The sequence below is a fragment of the Phoca vitulina genome, unplaced genomic scaffold, assembly GCF_004348235.1.
Source record: "Phoca vitulina isolate PV1807 unplaced genomic scaffold, GSC_HSeal_1.0 scaffold4, whole genome shotgun sequence".
NCBI lineage: Eukaryota > Metazoa > Chordata > Mammalia > Carnivora > Phocidae > Phoca > Phoca vitulina.
The window spans coordinates 76,345,301-76,365,905 of NW_022589707.1; the positions used below are offsets into that span (position 1 = coordinate 76,345,301).

Here is a 20,605-nt window from a genome sequence, read left to right on the forward strand (position 1 = left end):
AGGAAGGAAGGAAGGAAGGAAGGAAGGAAGGAAGGAAGGAAGGAAGGGTGGAAGGAAGGGAGGAAGGAAGGGAGGGAGGGAGAGAGGGAGGGAGGGAGAGAGGGAGGAAGGGAGAGAGGGAGGGAGGGAGAGAGGGAGGGAGGAAAGAAGGAAAGCAGGCAGACAGGCAAGCCGGAAGGAAGGAAGGAAACTATTACTAGCATTATAATACTACCTCAATTATCACCAATTCCAACTATTTAATTAATTTTAAGTAATAATAAAGATTTTGTGTTCCTTTAAATCAAATATAAGTTATTTTTTCGTGCAAATTAACAAATGAAAACCAAAAGTACCCTCACAAAGGAGCAGATTATGAAAATATAAAGATAAATCGACATGCTGCTAACATTTCTATTTTCCATTGTATTTTATGTCATAGCAAGGCAATCTACAGAACAATAAAGGTTCATTCATAGAAGTGAGATATGTAAATTCCTGAGCTAGCAGACTCCTGGCCCAGTATTCAAAACGCCTCTTCAAAAAAGGCACAACGGTCTGCATTTTTCACTGGAAAAAATCTATGCAACCACATTCCATGGCAATGAATTCTTTATAAGCTTGATGAAGAAAAATGCTTTGTATACTTACTTTAATCTTTACCCCCTGTTATTTTCTGTTTCCAAACAAACAGAAGGACAAATGCAAACTGCCAACTCGCAGGATGTACAAACAAGTGTTATTGAATATTCAGAAGTATGGTGGTATTTCTAAAGTTCAACAACAAATCACTTAGAGTCTTTCTTTTGTTTTTAAATTTTCCTTATTCAGGCACCACAAGGCCACATAAGGAGGGTGAGGTCCCTGGAGTGGACTATATTTTCATCACCGTTGAAGATTTTATGGAATTGGAGAAAAGTGGTGCTCTCCTAGAAAGTGGGACTTATGAAGGTAAGCACAGCTCTACTGCTAAATGTATTCGTTGTTGCATCACATTTTTCTCCTTTGATTGAGATGCATTAGGACACCAGATTACCAATATGCCACTCTGGGTTGAGAGCTTTAATGAGGTCATTTCAGAAACATATTTGCTTAAAAAAAAAAAAGTTAAGCTACATCTGGATTAACTCTACTCTTCAGATGCCAAGAGATATGTATATCCCCTGAAGTAGGCTTGGGATGGCATCCTGAGGCTAAACTGTGTGTGATCTTCCAAATAAATTATCTTCATCTCTGGAGCATCTCAGGGCTTGAGTTCCAGTTCTGTCATTATCTCTGTGTAGTTTTCTTCAGTTTCTTCACTTCACTGGCCTTCACTTGCCTCCCATGCAAAATGATGAAGTAGGAAAATATGATCTCTGCATGCTCTCCAAAGCTCTGGTCTAATAGCAAGTCTCCTTGTGTGCCCGAATCAAAAATGAACAGTAAATGACACTGAAAGCTTGAATGCGGGAAGTGTGTTTCAGTGGAAAGAGTACTGTAACATGAGCCAGAATCTGTCTCAGTTCCAAATCTGGCTTTATTACTTAACCACTGTAAATACTAAATAACCCAGTTAGTGTCTGTAAACCTCAGTAGAATTAGCTGTAAATGGGGAATGGTAGCATTGAAAAATATAAATAACATGTTGATATGATCACATTTCTACCTTTAAGTGACATCTACATGCATATAGTTTATGTCTAATGAAATTATGTATCTGTGTATGCATAAAGAAACTTTAAAATGATATGACTAAAAAAACGGTAGAGAACACTATTTTTATTCCTATTTCACAGTTATTGTATGTCTGAACTATATTTATATATTTGTTATTAACTTGAAAGATGAATCTAGTTTTACTGTACTATAATTAATAATGAGTGATACTAAAAACAAAACTAATAATATATACATTGCTGCTTAGTGCATAAAATACCTGAGGTCTACCATCAGCAAATAAGTTGGGTTTGGTATCAGTTGGCCGTCCACTTCCCCCTTCATTTACTTGTGGATGCCCGGTGGACTATAGTTATTTAAGAACTTAATATTTTAAAGTTGTTAGAAGTATTAAATCTCTTCTTTTACTTTTCACACTCCTAAGGTAATTTAGGCTGAGACATATGCCTATTTTATGGCTAAGACATTTACTTGCTTATTGCCACATTTACAAGAAATTAGCAAAAATACCCAGGAAAAGAAAATGGCTTTACACATGAGTATTGTTTCTTGTTCATATTGTCAAAAATGAATAATAGTGGAAGTTGATTGAAAATATTTTAAATACAGGAGCACCTGAGTGGCTCAGTTTGTTAATGTCCGACTCTTGATCTTAGCTCAGGTCACGATCGCAGGGTCATGAGATCGAGCCCTATGTGGGGCTCCATGCTCAGTGGGGAGTCTGCTTGAGATTCTCTCTCTCCCTCTTTCTCCCCCTCTGCTCCCTCTGCTCATGCTCTCTCTCTCTCTCTAAAATAAACAAATAAATCTAAAAAAAAGAGAGAAAATATTTTAAATACAAAAGCTGTGTTGGTCATATAACCTGGCTTACGCTATATGAAAAATAACTATATAAATCATAGAAAATACTCATACCAAAGAAGTCAGAGTAAATGAACAATAAATTTTGTAGTATATTTTCCAGCAGGCTTTGTGACATTATTTAGTGGCATTCATTCGTTTGCATGTCTGCCAATAATAATGCATTGTATTTAATTACCTTATTAAATATTATATTTATGTCACAAAGAACCAGTGGCTTAACATAAGGAGCATTCCAAGAGTAGTATGATTAACAATATGACTTTTTCTTTTTGTTTGTAAAAATAGAGACTGTGTTAACTGTATAGAAGGTGAAAAAATTAAACCAAGTGTTCATGTTAAATCTCCACTGTTCTCATGATAAACTAGATGCCATGAAATTTAATAGCAATATTTTAAAAATAAAGTCTTACTTAAATTTTAGGTTCCAGTTAAATTTTGAGGGAACTATCTCGAAACTGTATAAATGTAGCCAAGTTTTGTGAGCCAGAGTGGGTTGTCCTGAATCTTCTTTAGACATCTTTTCAGTATTGGGAGTTTAGTTTCCTAAAGTTTGATGCCAGCTTGTTAATTGCCTCCATGTCCATAGAACTGATCATTGACTAATAAGGCTGATTTATATATATGACTTTGGGGAATCAATACCATTGTTTGCAAATACACATGGTGTACTTGGATGAATAAGATACTCCTTTTTCAGGTCACATAACCATCTAGGCAGACATCTAGGGAGCATTCTCAAATCTTGGGATCTTTGGATTTTTCTACAATTACAGCTGAGGAACCAGTAGAATTGACATTCTAATGAAAATCACTATTATTCCTTCAGATTGATCATAAGCTCTAGGCTCAGGGTTACCACTTAGTGTGTTACTTGTCAGGGAACCTGAGGAATGCCTTTTCTGCAGTTGAGACTTTCAGAATATATAGAATAACAATCATGTGCTACTCACCTAGACAAAGAAGACCTGAGAGCTTTTATATTTGTCAAACTTTCATGATATCAATCTCTCATAAGATTTCTTCAGTAAAGTCCTAGTTTTTCTATGTTATATATTCCTCCTTCTGCAGTGTTTGGGCCATTTCTCTGTCCCTTCCTCCTTGCTAGAACATTCGCATGCCTTCTCAGTACTCTACAGCCCTCAGCCAGACTAAAAAATTCATTTTTGATATCTGCAAGTCCACTAAAGAAAATAAGAAATTGAGTTACTCTCAGTGTTAAGGTTATAGACCAGTTAACTATGTTGGGCCCTTAAGACTGATTCCAACCCACACACCAGAACATCAAGACTACTGATGCAATTGGAGGTAGGGAGACAGCCCCGGCTTCTTCTTTCTCATAAATACTTAGCAACCTAACTTGTGCATTTCTTGTCAGGAACTGGGAACCCATTCATTTTTTTTTTTTTATTAACAAAGATCAAGGAAGTCCTCTGTAAAATATCTAGTTAAGATGCCCATCATTGAGAAAACCAGTCTTACAGTATTCACCCCACCAATCAGTTTCAGAACAGGAGACACCTACCTGAAAAGTAGTTAAGAGGAAGAATATATTCTTTTAAGTATTTCTCATATGTATGCATTTTAGTCTCACTGTCAATAATTCTAAGTTTAGTCTTGGTGAATAGATGTAAATAAAATGCAGTTTGTCCTTTGACTAGAAACAAAATGGACTGTCCTGAATTGCAGATCTACCTCTTAGAAATTGGCTCAAATTACTTGCTCCAAAAGAGCAATTCTCTTACTTACCTGAGGCTGCAAGGAAGGCCTTAGTGTGCTTGAGTTACTGTCTACAGTTATGCCACGTGATCCTAGGCAGAGTTTTAGCAGATTCTTAAAGTCTTTTCTCTGCAGCACCAACTCCTTGCTCAGTCTAACACCTCATTTCAGTCTGCTATACAACAGCTGCTGAGTGCCCTTGCATGCATATGGCCCAACGGACTTGGTTCTGATGGATCTTGGTAAACAGCCTCTTTTTCATGACTTGGATGATCCCATCCTTACCTTTTCATATTGAGTCAAGTTTAAAATTAAGTTAATAGAACAAAGCCCAGCAGTGAGCCTGACATAAAATCAAGTAACAGACGGTATGAACCTTTATGTCAGGACTGAAGGTATAGGCTTCATATGAAACACAGACCACAGAGCTCTGTTAAATGCAGATAATTCCTTTAGGATTAAGATCACATGCAGCTATGAATGAGACACCAAGAGGTCTAAATAAGTGAGTTGATCTGGTAATCTAAAGGATAAGTACTCTAAGTGCCTGGAAGGAAGCCTTGTCTTTGGGAACTGTCCAACGTGCTGAATTACCCATGGCTCTAAATCCGTGAATCCTGCCTGACCTACCTCTTCCATTTGTCTGGAATGTTGCATTCATGGTTTCACTGACCACTCGCACCAGTTATTTGCCTCAACCTTTGTTCTGAATGTCATTATTAACTAACCCCATGTCTCCTGAGCTGTGCCTGGAATCTCATTTCATTAACTCATCTACTGAGATCATCCACAGTCATGTTCCAGAGCAGCACTTCTGTCATATCATCCACTACAGTATTTTGCTGTTTTGCTTTTAAATGGAAACAAAGCTATTTTTCTATCTATTGAAGAAGCCACTGATCCCAAACTTCAGTGTTTCCTTTAGATAGACATAAGCTTATTGTAATATTGCCCCAATTTTTAAGAAGACTAAATCAAGACCAGCAAATTATTTGGGCACCTTACAGAATATAGTACCAATATGGCACTCACCTTCACCTCAATTCTATGATTTCTCCTAATCATGGACCTAACATATATGGCTTGAGCCTACTGCAAACAGCACACCTACCTTCTTAAACAATTTTATTACAGGGACTATGAAATTCAATATGTTCTCTTCTATACGTAAAAGTATGGTCCTTCCTGGTGTAGCACATAAAATCCTGTAAAAAAAATTATTAAGTACAGGGGCACCAGGGTGGCTCAGTCAGTTAAGCATCTGCCGTTGGCTCAGGTCATGATCCCGGGGTCCTGGGATCAAGCCCTGCATCGGGCTCCCTGCTCAGGGGAGAGTCTGTTTCTTCCTCTCCCTCTGCCCCTCCCCCCTGCTCATGCTCTTGCTGGCACGTTCTCTCTCTCTCTCTCTCAAATGAGCAAATAAAAAATCTTTAAAAAAATCATTAAGTACAAATAATTTTCTATGAAACTAACAAGCAGATCATGATGAGAGAAGAGATACAACAAATTTTACATAAATCCATTTCATTTTACTAAAATCAGCATCAACTTTTTAAAAAATCATAGCCTTGATACATTTATTATTGAAATGTGAATTTCTATTTTCAATCAAGATAGCATTGGGTGACAAAGGGATACTGAAGCCAAAGAAAAATCATTACTGGCACTATAAATAGTGTTGAGAAAAAACGTTCTTCTATCAATCCAAGTTTCTACCCACTGAAATGTAAATAATATTTCCTGAAGGGCAGATCAGTGCTTAAATTGATGCTAAGATTATTGTCATTCCAGGAGACCAAAATGAGATAAAATGTCATTGTTTTTCCTTTTCCCTTACACTCTATTACAAGAGAAAATTTTTACCATATAAATAATAACCTTTATAACAACAGTAGATTCTTGGAGCTTGCAGTTAAAGGGGTCCAGTTGTTATTATATATCCAGATTATAACATGTTTTTATTTTGATACCTGCTCCTTTTTCTTTCTTTCGGCAATATTCCTACTGTGGAAGATTCTAAGCCATACATTTGGGTGTTCATTTTAGGAACACTAAACATTTACACATAAAGCTCCTTAAATCTTTATTTGACCAGTAGAGGAAAACACATTAGTGAAGTTTTACACCCCTTTGGGATCTTATAATGCCAATTTTTTTTCTTTTTTTCTGTAAGTGATTTAATCTGTATTCAGAGCTATTGACAGAGAGTGTATGATTTTGCATGCTGCTTTGCTCTTGTGTAAGGCACTAAAATTAGATGTATTATTGTGCATTAAAATGTGACAAAATATCCTTTTGGTTTGGGACCTTTTATAAACCCAGCTTTTTCCAAAATATGTAATGCAAATGCCTCTTTCTAAGTATTTTTTTCTCCCAAATGAGACTAGAAGCAACAAACCAAGGAATTAATTAACTAATTTAATACTATCATATAAATTATAACTTAAAGACTAAAGTCAAGGAACATGAAATGACTTGCTTGTTATTACCTAAAGTACAACATTAACCAGTTTACTATTAGCTGTATAAATTTTTGTTTAGTTGTAGTTAAAAGGAAGAGGAGCAGCCTTTTTGGAGCATGTCATTAAAATAAATCCAATATTCAAGGGCATAGGACTCACTTCTTCAGCTCTCTCACAACCCATAATGATAATAATAATAATAGGTAAAGCCTAGGTTTCCAAAACTGTGATAATCAGAGTTTAATTAATTTCCCTCAAGCTCATGTCTTTAATTACAATGTTTTCTTAACTCCTGTATACATCCCTTATAAATTTTTGTCTGAAACAAATTGAGACTTCACCTGAAAAAAATATAATGCCCTTCATTTAGTGGGAAGAAAAAAATGCATGACTTTAAAACTTTGACTTGTATTTCTTTCCACTGCTTCAAAAAGCAGAACCTATTTGCCTTTCCTGATTGGATGAATATTTTCAAACCCTCTGAGTTGTCTTACTTTATTTTTTTTATTTTTTTCCTTTTGAACAGAAATTGAATTTGATGTCAAGAAACAACAAACACAATTGATGCTTACATCTTTTACCTGTCAAGTTCAAGTCAGCTTATTAAACATGTACTACACACATAGAATTTAACTAGGTAGGAAAGGTGCATAGAATAGTTCCTGTTCACAATAAACATACAATCTGTTGAGCAGCTATAATCCATAACATGATGCCAATATAATGCTGGAAGACAATGACAAAGATATACTCCAAACCTTGTATGAGCAAACACAGGAATCACCGAACCCAGTCTGAGAAAAGAGAAAGTTAATAAAGGCTTCTTGAAAGTTTTAACAATGTAGTTTATCTTGATGATTAAGTAGGAGGTAGCCAGGACAATTAAAAAGTAGGGACAGGGCACCTGCATGGCTCAGTCAGTTAAGTGTCTGACTCTTGATCTTGGCTCAGGTCTTGATCTCAGGGTGGTGAGTTCAAGCCCTGCATTGGGCTCCATGCTGGTGTGGAGCGTGAGCTGAGCATTCTATGCATTCTCTGCTGAGCCAAGAGCTGCTCTCATCCAGCCACCCCATCTGTGTACAAAGCAGAAAGGACCGAGTGGATGCTATGGCTCTCTGGAGTTTAGGTTATCCCAGAAACTGGCTTATAGTTCTTCAGGCTGCTAGAGTTTTGTTGCAAGAACCCTCAGTCCTGCAAGTGGCTTTAGCCAGTGCCCTTCTATCTGTTTGTGTGCGTCTCTTCCTCCTCTCTTGAGTTGTCTTACTTTGAATTGACTCATTTCATAGGAGGCACACAAGAGTTTTGATCAAATTGATTACTGTGGTCTTCTATATGAGAGCATATATTTCTCTGAAATAACATAGTGATGACCAATGGCTCTTGCCATTAGTGTTAGATTAGACATACAGACCTTTTGAAAGGAGATGTTTTACTTGACCCAGTTATTTTAAGTGGTGCCCAAATGTCCCCTTCCAAAGTCTTCTTCAGAGACTTCAGTTTGTTTCACAGACTAATGACTTGAAAACTATAACCTAACATCCTTCTCTACAAAAGTCAGTTTTATATCTGAATTTCAAATCTGAAAAGTAAAACTTCCTGAGACATTCTTTCCTTATATCTTCTATACTTCTGCTCTGAAGAACAGAAGAGCCTAGAATATGATTGACCATGAATGTTCTTTCTCTCAGGAGAGAGAAATCACCAAAAATAGAAAAAAAAAATAGTCCCCTCATTTTTATTGCTAAGTAAGTATTTTATTTCAAAACGTGGTTACCAATCTCCAGAAAAGTTACAATAGATGTAGATAATTTTATTAATTGTTTTTATAAGCTACACATTTCATTCATGCACAAAAACTGTATCTGAAATTTTGAGGTCTCTATTGATCATCCTGCAAAGCATACATATATGCACAGTGCTTTCACTAAAAATTATGAAATAACAGTCCTAAAAATACCCTGCTGCCCTGTGTTTAAATAAACCAATCATGTTGTAGGATTCACACCACATGAAAGCTCTCTTAGATCTGTTATAGGCTGTATTTGTTTGTAACAACCAGATAAAATTAGGATAAGTGGTCAACGTATCTTGTCTGCTTGAGACTGTTTTCATGAAAGCTAATTCTAAAGACCCTACAAATGTGAGTTTTAAAGGACCAGTAAAAACACAGATTCGTATTAATTATTAGTTATAATAAAATAGAGAGTTTGACTTATAAACCTATTTATATTAGCTATGCTGGCCTCCCTTCTGTTCTTTGAACAGAACAAACACATTCCTACCCATCTGGGATCTTGAATTTGTCATTTTATTTTCCAGGGCTCCTTGTCTTCCAAATAACTACATATTCTATTTTCTCACTTTAAGATATTCATTTAAAAGTCGTCAGGAAACTTCCCTGACAACCGTATCCAAAATTGCACCTGCCAACATTCTCCAACCCCTTCCTCTAATTTGTTTTTCTTCATTGTAGTTACTATATAAATGAGATTATAGTTTGTATCTATTTGTCTATTTGGTTATTGTCAGTATCCAAACCACATGAATTTAAACTTTAAGAGATCAGATAACTTACTTGGATCATTGTTAATTCTTAAGTTTAGAGTGGTCTCTGGCACCTAGGAAGCACTCAGTGAATATGAGTTGAATAAATGAATGGATGTCTAGTTTCTTTCCTCAAAGTCAGCAATGGAAACCCCTTAATCCCCACATGGAAATTCAGCCTCGCCTGAGACCCTAGGATACATCCACTTCCTAATTCAAGATGTTCTAGGTCAATAGTAGGGAGCTGCAGCACCAATTTGACCTCAGAATCTTGTACTAGATTAATCTTGTATTATAATTGTAATAATTTTATTCTTGTCTTAATTCTCATGATTAACCTTGAGAGTCCCTGTTCTGAGTTCCTATACCTGTTTATCTGTCAGTACCCTACAAACTATAACACTGTCTCCAGAATACAGTTCTTACTGTATTGCTATGGCCATTCCTCATAGTCTGGTTTTTTCACTATGGTAATTCATGGTTTGTCAAATCACTCAAAATCAAAACCTAGTAGATTTGGTCAACAAAACTATATCTCCCATTAAACCCCCTCTCCACTCAAGTTCTATTGATTGTACTTACCTAAATACTTCTCGGACTCATGGTAATTGCCCTGTCTTGTTCATGTTCTCTTTATTTTTTTTCCATAAGTATTTCAAAGACTTTCTTGATTTCTCTACCTTTAGTACAGAAAGTCAGTGAACAGTTGGAGAATAGAAGTAATGAGGCCAAACCTTTGGAGAGATAGAAAGATCCTAGGTTGTATTAGAAAATATGCAAGTTCAGAAAGTTATTTTAAAACAAAGGAATTAGTATGTGTGTTCTCTCACTAAAGAAATGTAAAGGCATTTTAATTAACGACATATGGTGCTTGGAATGTATAGCATTTCACTAACATTTTCTGGCTGGTTTTCAATAAACTATAAGGGAGCATGAGTTTCTTTATTATTCTTTTATTCTTAGAGAATTAATGGAAAGGAAATGGAAATAAAATTTTATTCCATTATTAATTCTACACTGCTAATAAGATTTCTACTCCAACCTCACCTTTCTCTTTCATTTTACATGAGGGTGACTTTAAATTTTCTTATAATGTGTGAAAGTTCGATTTCTTTGACCACATAGTTAATGGACAAAATGATAAATATGAAAAATTCATGATTTAAATTGGAATACTGGTGATAACCCAAATACTGAACACAACATATGGAGTCAATAAACAAAAAGTTTTAAATAATATACAGGAAGCTCAAAGTGAGATGAACCTTATGATGATGGGTAAATCAAAGGAAAAGACTTGATTTAAAATTTTCCAATGAGTTTTTTCTCCTCACCCCCCTACTTTCATTCCATACATAAGAAGTTACCTCAACAGGCATGCATTTGACTAGAAAAACCTGCCCTTTGGCACTGTGAGCTGATATTGGAGGGTGCTATTTCCCAAAGGGACCTGTTCCCTCAAGGCTAGCCCACAAGAACAGAAAGATTTCTCCAGGTCAGGTCCCTCTGGATTATTTCCAAGAGGATTAGATACTTCCAATTTCTACTCCCATTCTCTGAGTTCTCCATTAAACTTCCAGAGAAAAAAATCTACTGATGCAGCTATCTGGTTTCACTAGAGATGAAGCAAGCATTACTACACTTAAAGTGTAACTTGTCGCAAAAAAGGGTGGTTCCTATCATTTCTACCTTCAAGGATGTCCAGGAACACTCATTTTCAAATAGTATTTGCAAGTTTGGTAACATTAACTACTCTCCTCTCTTCTCCTCTATCCTCCCTCAATTTAATAAGTCTCATTTACAGTAAAATGTAGCAGCAAATTAGGAAAGGGTGCATGCAATGATTTATGTAAGGGAGAGAGAAGTGGGGATGGAGACTCCTGGAGGCTGACACACTGACAGCCTGACAGTGATTGAGGACAGGGGAAAAGTACAAAAAGTGTATAGAAGAAATTAAAGAACAGAGTCACCTAGGGTCATTTGTTCTAGGGGAAGCACTCATCAGTCTCCCAGAGGACAGCAGAGTATTGCAACCCAGCACAGCTATTGATTTTCCTAATAATGACCTTGAGCTATCCAGAAAACGTTAAGTCATATGCAGAAGAGTAGTATTTGAGAAAGATTTCCTTCAAAGGTGATTAAAATTTAAAAGTTTGAACTTCTGAAGGGAAAGCCTCGAATATTCACCTAAACAGAATACCAGAGTCCCTGAAAATGCCAAGCAAATGAGTTGAAATATTTTAGCTATTTTCTGAGTAGAAAAAAATTATAATATGTATTCAAATTTATATTCAAATTAACACTTGATTAAATTGTCTCAATAATTAATTTATAAACACATTCTATAAATGCAAATACATGATGTTCTTATATGCCCAGAACATTTTAAGTGTATATGAATATACTTAAGAAAAATGACTAGATAGTTTCCAATTATAATGAAGTTAGAAACTACGTATTCTTTGGCCTTGGTAATGTTTGTCATATTTTTTTTTTTTTTTAGTCAGAAATCCTATATGTTGTATATTTGCAAAGCAACTAATGAATATGCTAGACTTAAAATAGATCTATAAATAGATCTAAATATAAATAGATCTATAAAACTATTGGTGCATTACCAAACTGTTAAAATTAATGTATTAATAAAATGCAAATGTACAAGTTCATCCATTTTTTTAAAAAATCTTTGCATAATAGTATGCTAATATTACTTTTCTCACTTTTTGAGACAGTCACCTGTCCCCCAAGGATCTTAAGGAGTGATAGGTATAGGCTACTTTCTCAAAGCCCCAATTGGGAAGGAAGTACTATATCATTACCTTGGTTTGTTTTCATGGAAAGTTGACATTCAGAGTGTTATATATACTCATATTCGAAGCAAAACATATTAATCAGAAGTTAAAGATATTTTATACTGGTAAACTTTCTTGCCCCATTGTATTATCACATTTTTCCTTCATATTCATAGTCCTGCCTTTGCACTAACCTTCATTTTAGTACTCTTCTTGTTTGTTTTCTTTTCAATTATTTAACTCCTGTCACAGTTTAGATTTTTTTACATTTTTATTTAAATTCCAGCTAGTTAGCATACAGTGTACTATTAGTTTCAGGTGTACAATACAGTGATTCAACACTTCCATACAACACCCAGTGCTCATCAAAGTGCCCTCCTTAATCACTATCACCTATTTAACTCATCCCCTCACCCACCTCCCTTCTGATAGCCATCAGTTTGTTCTTTACAGTTAAGAGTCTGTTTCTTGGTTTGCCTCTCTCTCTCCCCGCCCCCACCTTGTTCATTTGTTTTGTTTCTTAAATTCCACATATGAGTGACATCATATGGTATTTGTCTTTCTCTGATTGACCGATTTTGCTTAGAATAATACTCTCTAGCTCCATCCCTGTCGTTGCAGATGGCAAGATTTCATATTTTTTTATGGCTGAGTAATATATGTACCCCAGTGTTTATAGCAGCATTACCTACAATAGCCAAATAATGGAAACAACCCAAGTGTCCATCAACTGATGAATGGATAAAGAAGATGTGATATATATATATATATATATATATATATATATATATATATATATACATACATATATATACACAGTGGAATATTACTTAGATTTTCTTTTTACTTATCATACAAGTGTTTTGTTTCTACCCAAAGCTCACTGATTATTTGCTTTCTTTATTCTTGCTTTCTTCTGAAAATTGGTATCTTATATTCCTACTATATTCCTACTTTATATTCTAAAAATCTTCCCCTGTTGGGATATGCTACATTTTATACTTCAATTGGTCTTATTTCTTGGTTTTTGCTCTTGCATGTCAGTACTTTTTTTTTTTAACTAGTAAGCTATAGGTTACTGAGTAATGGGGACAATATTCACAAATATTCCCACGACACAATGGCTTGTTGTTGAATACAACAGAAATTTAACTAAAATGATTTCTCTGTCCTGCACAGAAAACAACACTGCCATAGAAATGAGCATAAATATGGGTGTTTTGTTCAAAATAAGTTGTGCGGTTTGGCATGGTATATGCCTAAAAACTGATGTAATTTACCCTGATTCACCACTTTTTCTATGTAATTCAATAAGCCCAGTGGTATATTGGAAACTGCCCTCTTGTCAAATGGGTCTTACATACTTAATATTTGCCTGAATGGAACTAATAATTTCAATTAATATTTTACCTCATTTTCTCTTTATCACTTAGTAAATTAAATTATATCCATGAGGATGAAAATATATAAGATTTTCTTCTTTATTGTTCTTTAATCTTCAAATCCTCATCCTTTTATCTAGGCAGGCCTTCCTAGTAGTAATTAGAAGGCTGTTGGGGGAGGGGATAAAAATAATTGTCTCTGAGTATGAAGATATTAATAACACAGAAAGACACGACTTTATTTTCATTTTTTTCTTATTTTTTCTTTAATCTGAAATTTTACTTCATTTTGAAACCATTCCCTGTAAATACTCATTCTCATCTTGGTTAATCACATCATCTGTGTTCTTGTTGCTTATTATTTTCTATTCTGGGTATCCTTACAATTATCATTGATTTAATTCTATTATATATAATTTGAGACCACACTTGCTTCTTGGTAGACTCCTGTAACTTCCTCTTACAGAATTAGACTCAGAAATATTATTTAATAGAATTATTTATATTCTTCCAACATGGGTTTCCAATTACTTGGAAAGTGTTTTTCCTTTTCATGTTTCATTTAAATTTTACACAATTCTTCTATTAATGAAAAAATGCCTCCTCGTGGCACCTATTTTTCAAAAACAAGAGTAAAAATAAAAATCATATAGGAAAGTAAAGATGCATTCCCAAGAGTGAATGAAAGTAGATCACAGGTGCCGCAAAATAACAAAATATTGATCAAGGTCTTGTCAAAGGTAACAAAATGCATTAAATATGAGCATGAAAATATTGAGACAGAATGTTGAGAAGCTAGAGTTTGGGTAGGAAGGGAAACTGCTGGGGGGAGGGGACAGCCAAGTTGTTAGAGAGAGAATGGACTTTGACAGGCCTTGCCAAGGTACAGTGATTTCAACTTGTAGGACAGTCATTTGAAATTTTTTTGTGCTAGCAATCCACTTTCAAGTACAAGAATTGTTGGCAGTGGGCTTGAAGGAATTAAATAGTGCTGTATAATACTGTGATTTTCAGAGTGCTACAATACTGCAATCTTCAGAGCTGAGTGATTGTCTGATGGAGTTGTTTGCATCCCAGGCTGCACTTGTTGTATTCTAGAAAGTTCTGATCTCTTTGATGTCAACTGAACCATACTCTCATGTCCATCACATTTTCTAACAAACAACATTGAAACAGAATCTGTGGGAAGCAAAAGCAAAAATGAACTATTGGGACTTCATCAGGATAAAAAGGTTTTGCACAGCAAAGGAAATAGTCAACAAAACCAAAAGGCAACCTACGGAATGGGAGAAGATATTCACAAATGACATATGAGATAAAGGGCTAGTATCCAAAATCTATAAAGAACTTATCAAACTCAACACCCAAAACCCAAACAAATCCAGTCAAGAAATGGGCAGAAGACATGAACAGACATTTCACCAAAGAAGACATCCAAATGGCCAACAGACACGTGAAAAAAATGCTCAACATCACTCGACATCAGGGAAATACAGATCAAAAGTACAATGAGATACCACCTCACACCAGTCAGAATGGCTAAAATTAACAAGTCAGGACGTGACAGATGTTGGCGGGGATGCAGAGAAAGGGGAACCCTCCTACACTGTTGGTGGAATGCAGACTGGGGCAGCCACTCTGGAAAACAGTATGGAGGGTACCCAAAAAGTTAAAAGTAGAGCTACCCTATGACCCAGCAATTGCACTACTAGGTGTTTACCTAAAGAATACAAAAACACTGATTCAAAGGGATACATGCATCCCGATATTTTTTTAAGATTTTATTTATTTATTTGAGAGAGAGAGTGTGCACACGAGAGAGCAGGGGGGAGGGGCAGAGGGAGAGGGAGAAGCAGACTCTCTGCTGCACAAGGAGCCCAACTCTCGGGGCTTGATACAGGACCCTGAGATCATGACCTAAGTTGAAGGCAGACGGCTTAACCGACTGAGCCATCCAGGTGCCCCATCCCGAAATTTATAGTAACATTATCTAAAATAGCCAATTATGGAAACAGCCCAAGTGTCCATCGATTGACAAATAGATAAAGAAGTGTGGTACATACATATACAATGGAATATTCCTCAGCCATAAAAAGGAATGAAATCTTGCTATTTGCAATGACATGGATGGAGCTAGAGAGTATTATGCTAAGCAAAATAAGTGAGTCAGAGAGACAGATACCATATGATTTCACTTATATGTGGAATTTAGGAAACAAAAGAAATGAACATAGGGGAAGGGAAAGGAAGATAAAATAAGATGAAAGCAAAGAGGGGGGCAAACCAAAAGAGGTTCTTAACTATAGGAAACAAACTGAGGGTTGCTGGAGGGGAGGTGGGTAGGGGGATGGGGTAATTATGTGATGGGCATTAAGAGAGCACTTGATGAAATGAGCACTGGGTGTTATATGCAACTAATGAATCACTAAATTCTACCCCTGAAACTAATAAAACAGTATATGTTAACTAAATTGAATTTAAATAAAATAAAAATTAAAAAAAAAAAAGAAACAGAATCTGTCCTCATTTGCAGCAAAAAACAAGTTCTAAAAATATGTTAGAGGGGTGCCTGCGTGGCTCAGTTGGTTAAGCGACTGCCTTCACCTCAGGTCATGATCCTTGAGTCCCGGGATCGAGTCCCGCATCAGGCTCCCTGCTCAGCAGGGAGTCTGCTTCTCCCTCTGACCCTCCCCCTCTCATGTGCTTTCTCTCTCTCTCATTCCCTCTCTCTCAAATAAATAAATAAAATCTTTAAAAAAAATATGTTAGAATGCAGAAGATAGCTAGTGAAGGATTGCAGTACTCCAGGAAACCAAATAATTGGTAGGGATGCACTGTGACTCAGAGAAAGCAGAGCTATTTTTCCAAGTATACACTTGAGGCCTAGGAATTGTAAGTGCAAATGCTAATCTTGGATTTGTCATGAACTCGGTTTTGGACCTCTACTGAGAAGGCTTTAGGAGAACATGAGCACTGTATTTAAATGACTGATGAGTTGCATATGATAGAGAAATGAGATTTTGTTCTGAGTGACCTTAAGGAGTGGAACTAGACAAGTAATAGATAAAGAGACAAAGATTGTGGCTTGATATAAAGAAATGCTCTCTAATATCCAGGGCTAATGAAATAATAAACTGAATGCATTGTTAAATAGTTGCTGGGGTTGCCAAACATGGGCTAAGAGCTCTCTTGGTAGTGCTGTTCTAGAGGGGATACACACATCGATAAATATTTGGACTGAAATAACTACAACATCAAAACATCAAAAACAATACAAGATGTAATGGTTAATCTTACGTGTCAACATGATTGGGCCATAGGTTGCCCAGATGTCTGGTTAAATATTGTTTCTGGGTATGTCTGAGAGGGTGTTTCTGGAAGAGATGAGCATTTGAATTGGTGAATAAAGTCAAAGGGATGGCCCTCCCGAAAGTGTGTGGGTATCACCCAGTCTGTTGAAAGCCTAAGTAGAACAAAATTGTTGAGGATGTTTGAATATGCTGTCTGTCCTACTGAGCTGGGATCTTCCCCTACCCCTTCGTGCTCCTAACTCTCAGACCTGAATATCCAATTAGTTCTGTTTTTCTGGAGAACCCGGACTAATACACTGGACACCATGCTTTGCGCACACTATAATTTTCACAGTGCTTTATTTTAATCCTTTTCATGGAGGAGGAATCTGAAGCTCAAAGATGGTTAGTAACTTGTAGGAGGTCTTTCAGGTAGTAAGTGACAAACTTGAAATTGCTTCCAACATTTTTTGACACAGAGTTTGTGCTTGGAATAACATTTTCCCATTGGAAAGGTGTTCAGTCAATGCAGGGTCAGTTTTGCCCTGTTTTCTTTTCTGTATCTGGATGACTGGCTCCAAGTCTCTGCTCTTCTAGTTGTGCCTTTGTGACTTTCAAGCTCCTTCTGACCGTAATATCGCATCATTCTAAACCAGTGTTTACTAATGTGTACTTAGAAGAACATAGGACAGTGAAATTTCACCCTCACCCCCAAAGAGGGAGGAAACATTCTGAGGTCAAACAAGTTTGGAAAATATAGAATACTACCTACCATATCATCCTTGAAAGATTTATATTACAGATTTGTGTTTTAAAGAAACCTGTTTAAATTTGTATTTCTGGCATTTTCAAACCTGCTAGACTATGGAACTAATTGTCATGGAGCTCTGTTAAGATCTCCCCAGAACCGGTGTTTTGGAGCCCATGTTTGAAAACAACACTAACATTCAACCCTGCAGGCCTCCATTGTATACCATGAAAGTCAAGTGATTGAGCTGGATGCCCTTTAAGAGTTCTTGCAGCCTACAATGTATAGTACTGGTATTCTGTCCATACAACCAACTCTGTACTGAGTAGTCACTAGGACTCAGCCTCTAGAAACCTAGCCATGTCAGTTTGTTCTCCCTCAAAGTAAACCAGCAAGGACAGACCAGGGGTGGTAATAAAGACAAAAAGTGGTTATATCCTCAAGACCAGTATTATACCTACTGTGATTTCAAAACAGTATTTCTTAAATTTCTCTTTCATAATTTAAGTGCCTAACATCCCTTTAACCACATAAAAAAAGGATTTTATTATGTAAAACAACATAGTCATACCAGGAATTAAAGAATGTTAAATGGAAATTTCAAGTGAGACAATAAGATATAATAGCAATTAATAATGACAATAGTAATATGATATGAAAATAGCAATAAGAAACCTTTACTTGTATATTAGACTCTATTCAAAGATATATAGATAAGTAGATATAGAGATAATCATTTAATCTTCACAGATATATAATCATCAATCTTCATAAAAACCTATGAAGTAGATATCATATCATTATTATCCCCATTATGTAGCTGAAGACACTGAAGCCCAGGAAACTAAAGGAACTGGATCCCAAGCCCAGCAAGTGGCAAGAAGCTGGCTTGGAAGGGTAGGAGTGTGTGAAAGGGGGAGAAAGGGTTTGTGAAGAGAAAGTTATGCTATGACTCCACCCCAACCAAAGTGGAGGGATGAGGAATAATTAACCCCTATGACCTCAGATCAAGAGAGGATCTTAATTTGTGTTCCCTGCAGTAGACTGGTATCTATGTTGAGCCTAATAAATCAAAAAGCTAGGCATCCAAATGAAAAGGAAGGAGTAAAATTGTCCCTATTTGGAGACAACATATATAGGAAACACTGAAGTCTCCATAAAAGCAAACAGACAAACAAAAAGCCTATTAGAACTAATAAATAAATTCAGTAAAGTTGTAGGATACAAAATAAAAAAAGAAAACAGTTCTGTCTTTTTATACAAACAATAAACTATCTGAAAGGAAATTAGGGAAATAATTCCATTTACAATAGCACCAAAAAGAATAAACTACTTAAGATAAATGTAAGTAAGTAAGTAAATACTTGTATACTGAAAACTTCAAAACATTAATGAAAAAAATTTAAAGAAGTCAAACAAATGGAAAAATATTCCATACTCATGGATTGGAAGTTTTAATATTATTAAACAGTATGGTAATGGCATAATGACAAGCATGTAGACCAATGGAACTGAATAGAGAGTCTGGAAGTAGATCTACACATATATAGTCAACTGATGTTCAACAAGGATGCCAAGAATATATAATGGGAAAAAAATAGTTTCTTCAACAAATGGTGCTGGGAAAACTGGATATCCATATGCAAAATAATAAAGTTGGGCCATTATTTTACACCATACATAAAAATAAAGTAGATTAAATACTTAAACATAAGACCTGAAGCCATAAAACTATTAGAAGAGGGGCGCCTGGGTGGCTCAGTTGGTGGGGCACCTGGGTGGCTCAGTTGGTCAAGCGACTGCCTGCAGCTCAGGTCATGATCCTGGAGTCCCAGGATCGAGTCCCGCATCAGGCTCCCTGCTCAGCAGGGAGTCTGCTTCTCCCTCTGACCCTTCCCATTCTCATGTGCTTTCTCTCTCTCTCTCTCTCTCTCTCTCTCTCATTTCTCTCTCTCAAATAAATAAATAAAATCTTTAAAAAAAAAACTATTAGAAGAAAACATAAAGGGAAATCTTCATGGCATTAATCTTCACAATGATTTCATGGTTATGACACCAAAAGCCAGGCAACCCAAACAAAAACAAATAGGATTACATCAAACAAAAAACTCCTGCAAAACAAAGGAAACAATAAACAGAGTGAAAAGGCAATCTACCAAATGGGAGAAAATATTTGCAAATCATGTATCTGATAAGGGGCTAATATACAAAATATATAAAGAACTCATACAACTCAATGGCAAATAATAAAAAAATAATAATCCATTTTAAAAATAGGCAAAAATCTGAATAGACATTTTCCCAAAGAAGACATACAGCTGGTCAACAGGCACATGAGATGTTCAACATCACTAGTCGTCAGGGAAATGCAAATCAAAACCACAATGAGATAAAACCTCACACCTGTTAGAATGGCTATTAACAAAAGGACAAAAAATAGCAAGTGTTGCCAAGGATGTGGGGAAAAGGGAACCCTGTGCACTGTTGGTGGAACGGAAGCCACTGTGGAAAACAGTATGACAGTTCCTCAAAAATTAAAAATAGTTACCATATGATCCAGCAATTTCACTTCTAGGTGTTTATCTGACAAAAATGAAAACACTAACTCAAAAAGATAAATTCGCCTCCATGTTTATTGCAGGATTATTTGCAGTAGCAAAGATATAGAAACAACCTACCTGTCTATGGGTGGATGAAACAGCCTACCTGTCTATGGGTGGATGAAACAGCCTACCTGTCTATGGGTGGATGAAACAGCCTACCTGTCTATGGGTGGATGAATGGCTAATGAAATTGTGGTATATACAGTTGACCCTAGAACAATGTGGGAGTTAGGGATGCCAACACCCCATGCAGTTGAAAATTCACATATAACATTTGACTCCTCAAAAACATACTGACTGTTGACCAAGAAGCCTCACTGATCACACAGTTGATTAATACATATTTTACATGTTAAATATATTATGTGCTGTATTCTTATAATAAAGTGTTCTAGAGAAAAGAAAATGCTATTAAGAAAGTCATAAGGAAGAAGAAAAACATTTACAGTACTATACTATATTTATCAATACCATAAATTTTCATCATCTGTTTATAAGATGAATTGTCTGTCAGTACCTACACCAATATTGTCTTATATAATACAAAATGCCTTGTATTACTAACA

General features: G+C 35.9%; 1 protein-coding gene across 3 annotated transcripts in view; it reads left to right on the forward strand.

Annotated features, from left to right (window-relative positions):
• The window catches only part of MAGI2 (membrane associated guanylate kinase, WW and PDZ domain containing 2), a 1,320,571-nt gene that overhangs the window by 755,566 nt on the left and 544,400 nt on the right, over positions 1-20,605 (forward strand). For all 3 annotated transcript variants that reach the window (XM_032401138.1, XM_032401137.1, XM_032401139.1), the window contains exon 3: positions 811-930. In XM_032401138.1, the coding sequence (XP_032257029.1) occupies positions 811-930 (120 nt within the window). The remainder of the gene's footprint in view (positions 1-810; positions 931-20,605) is intronic.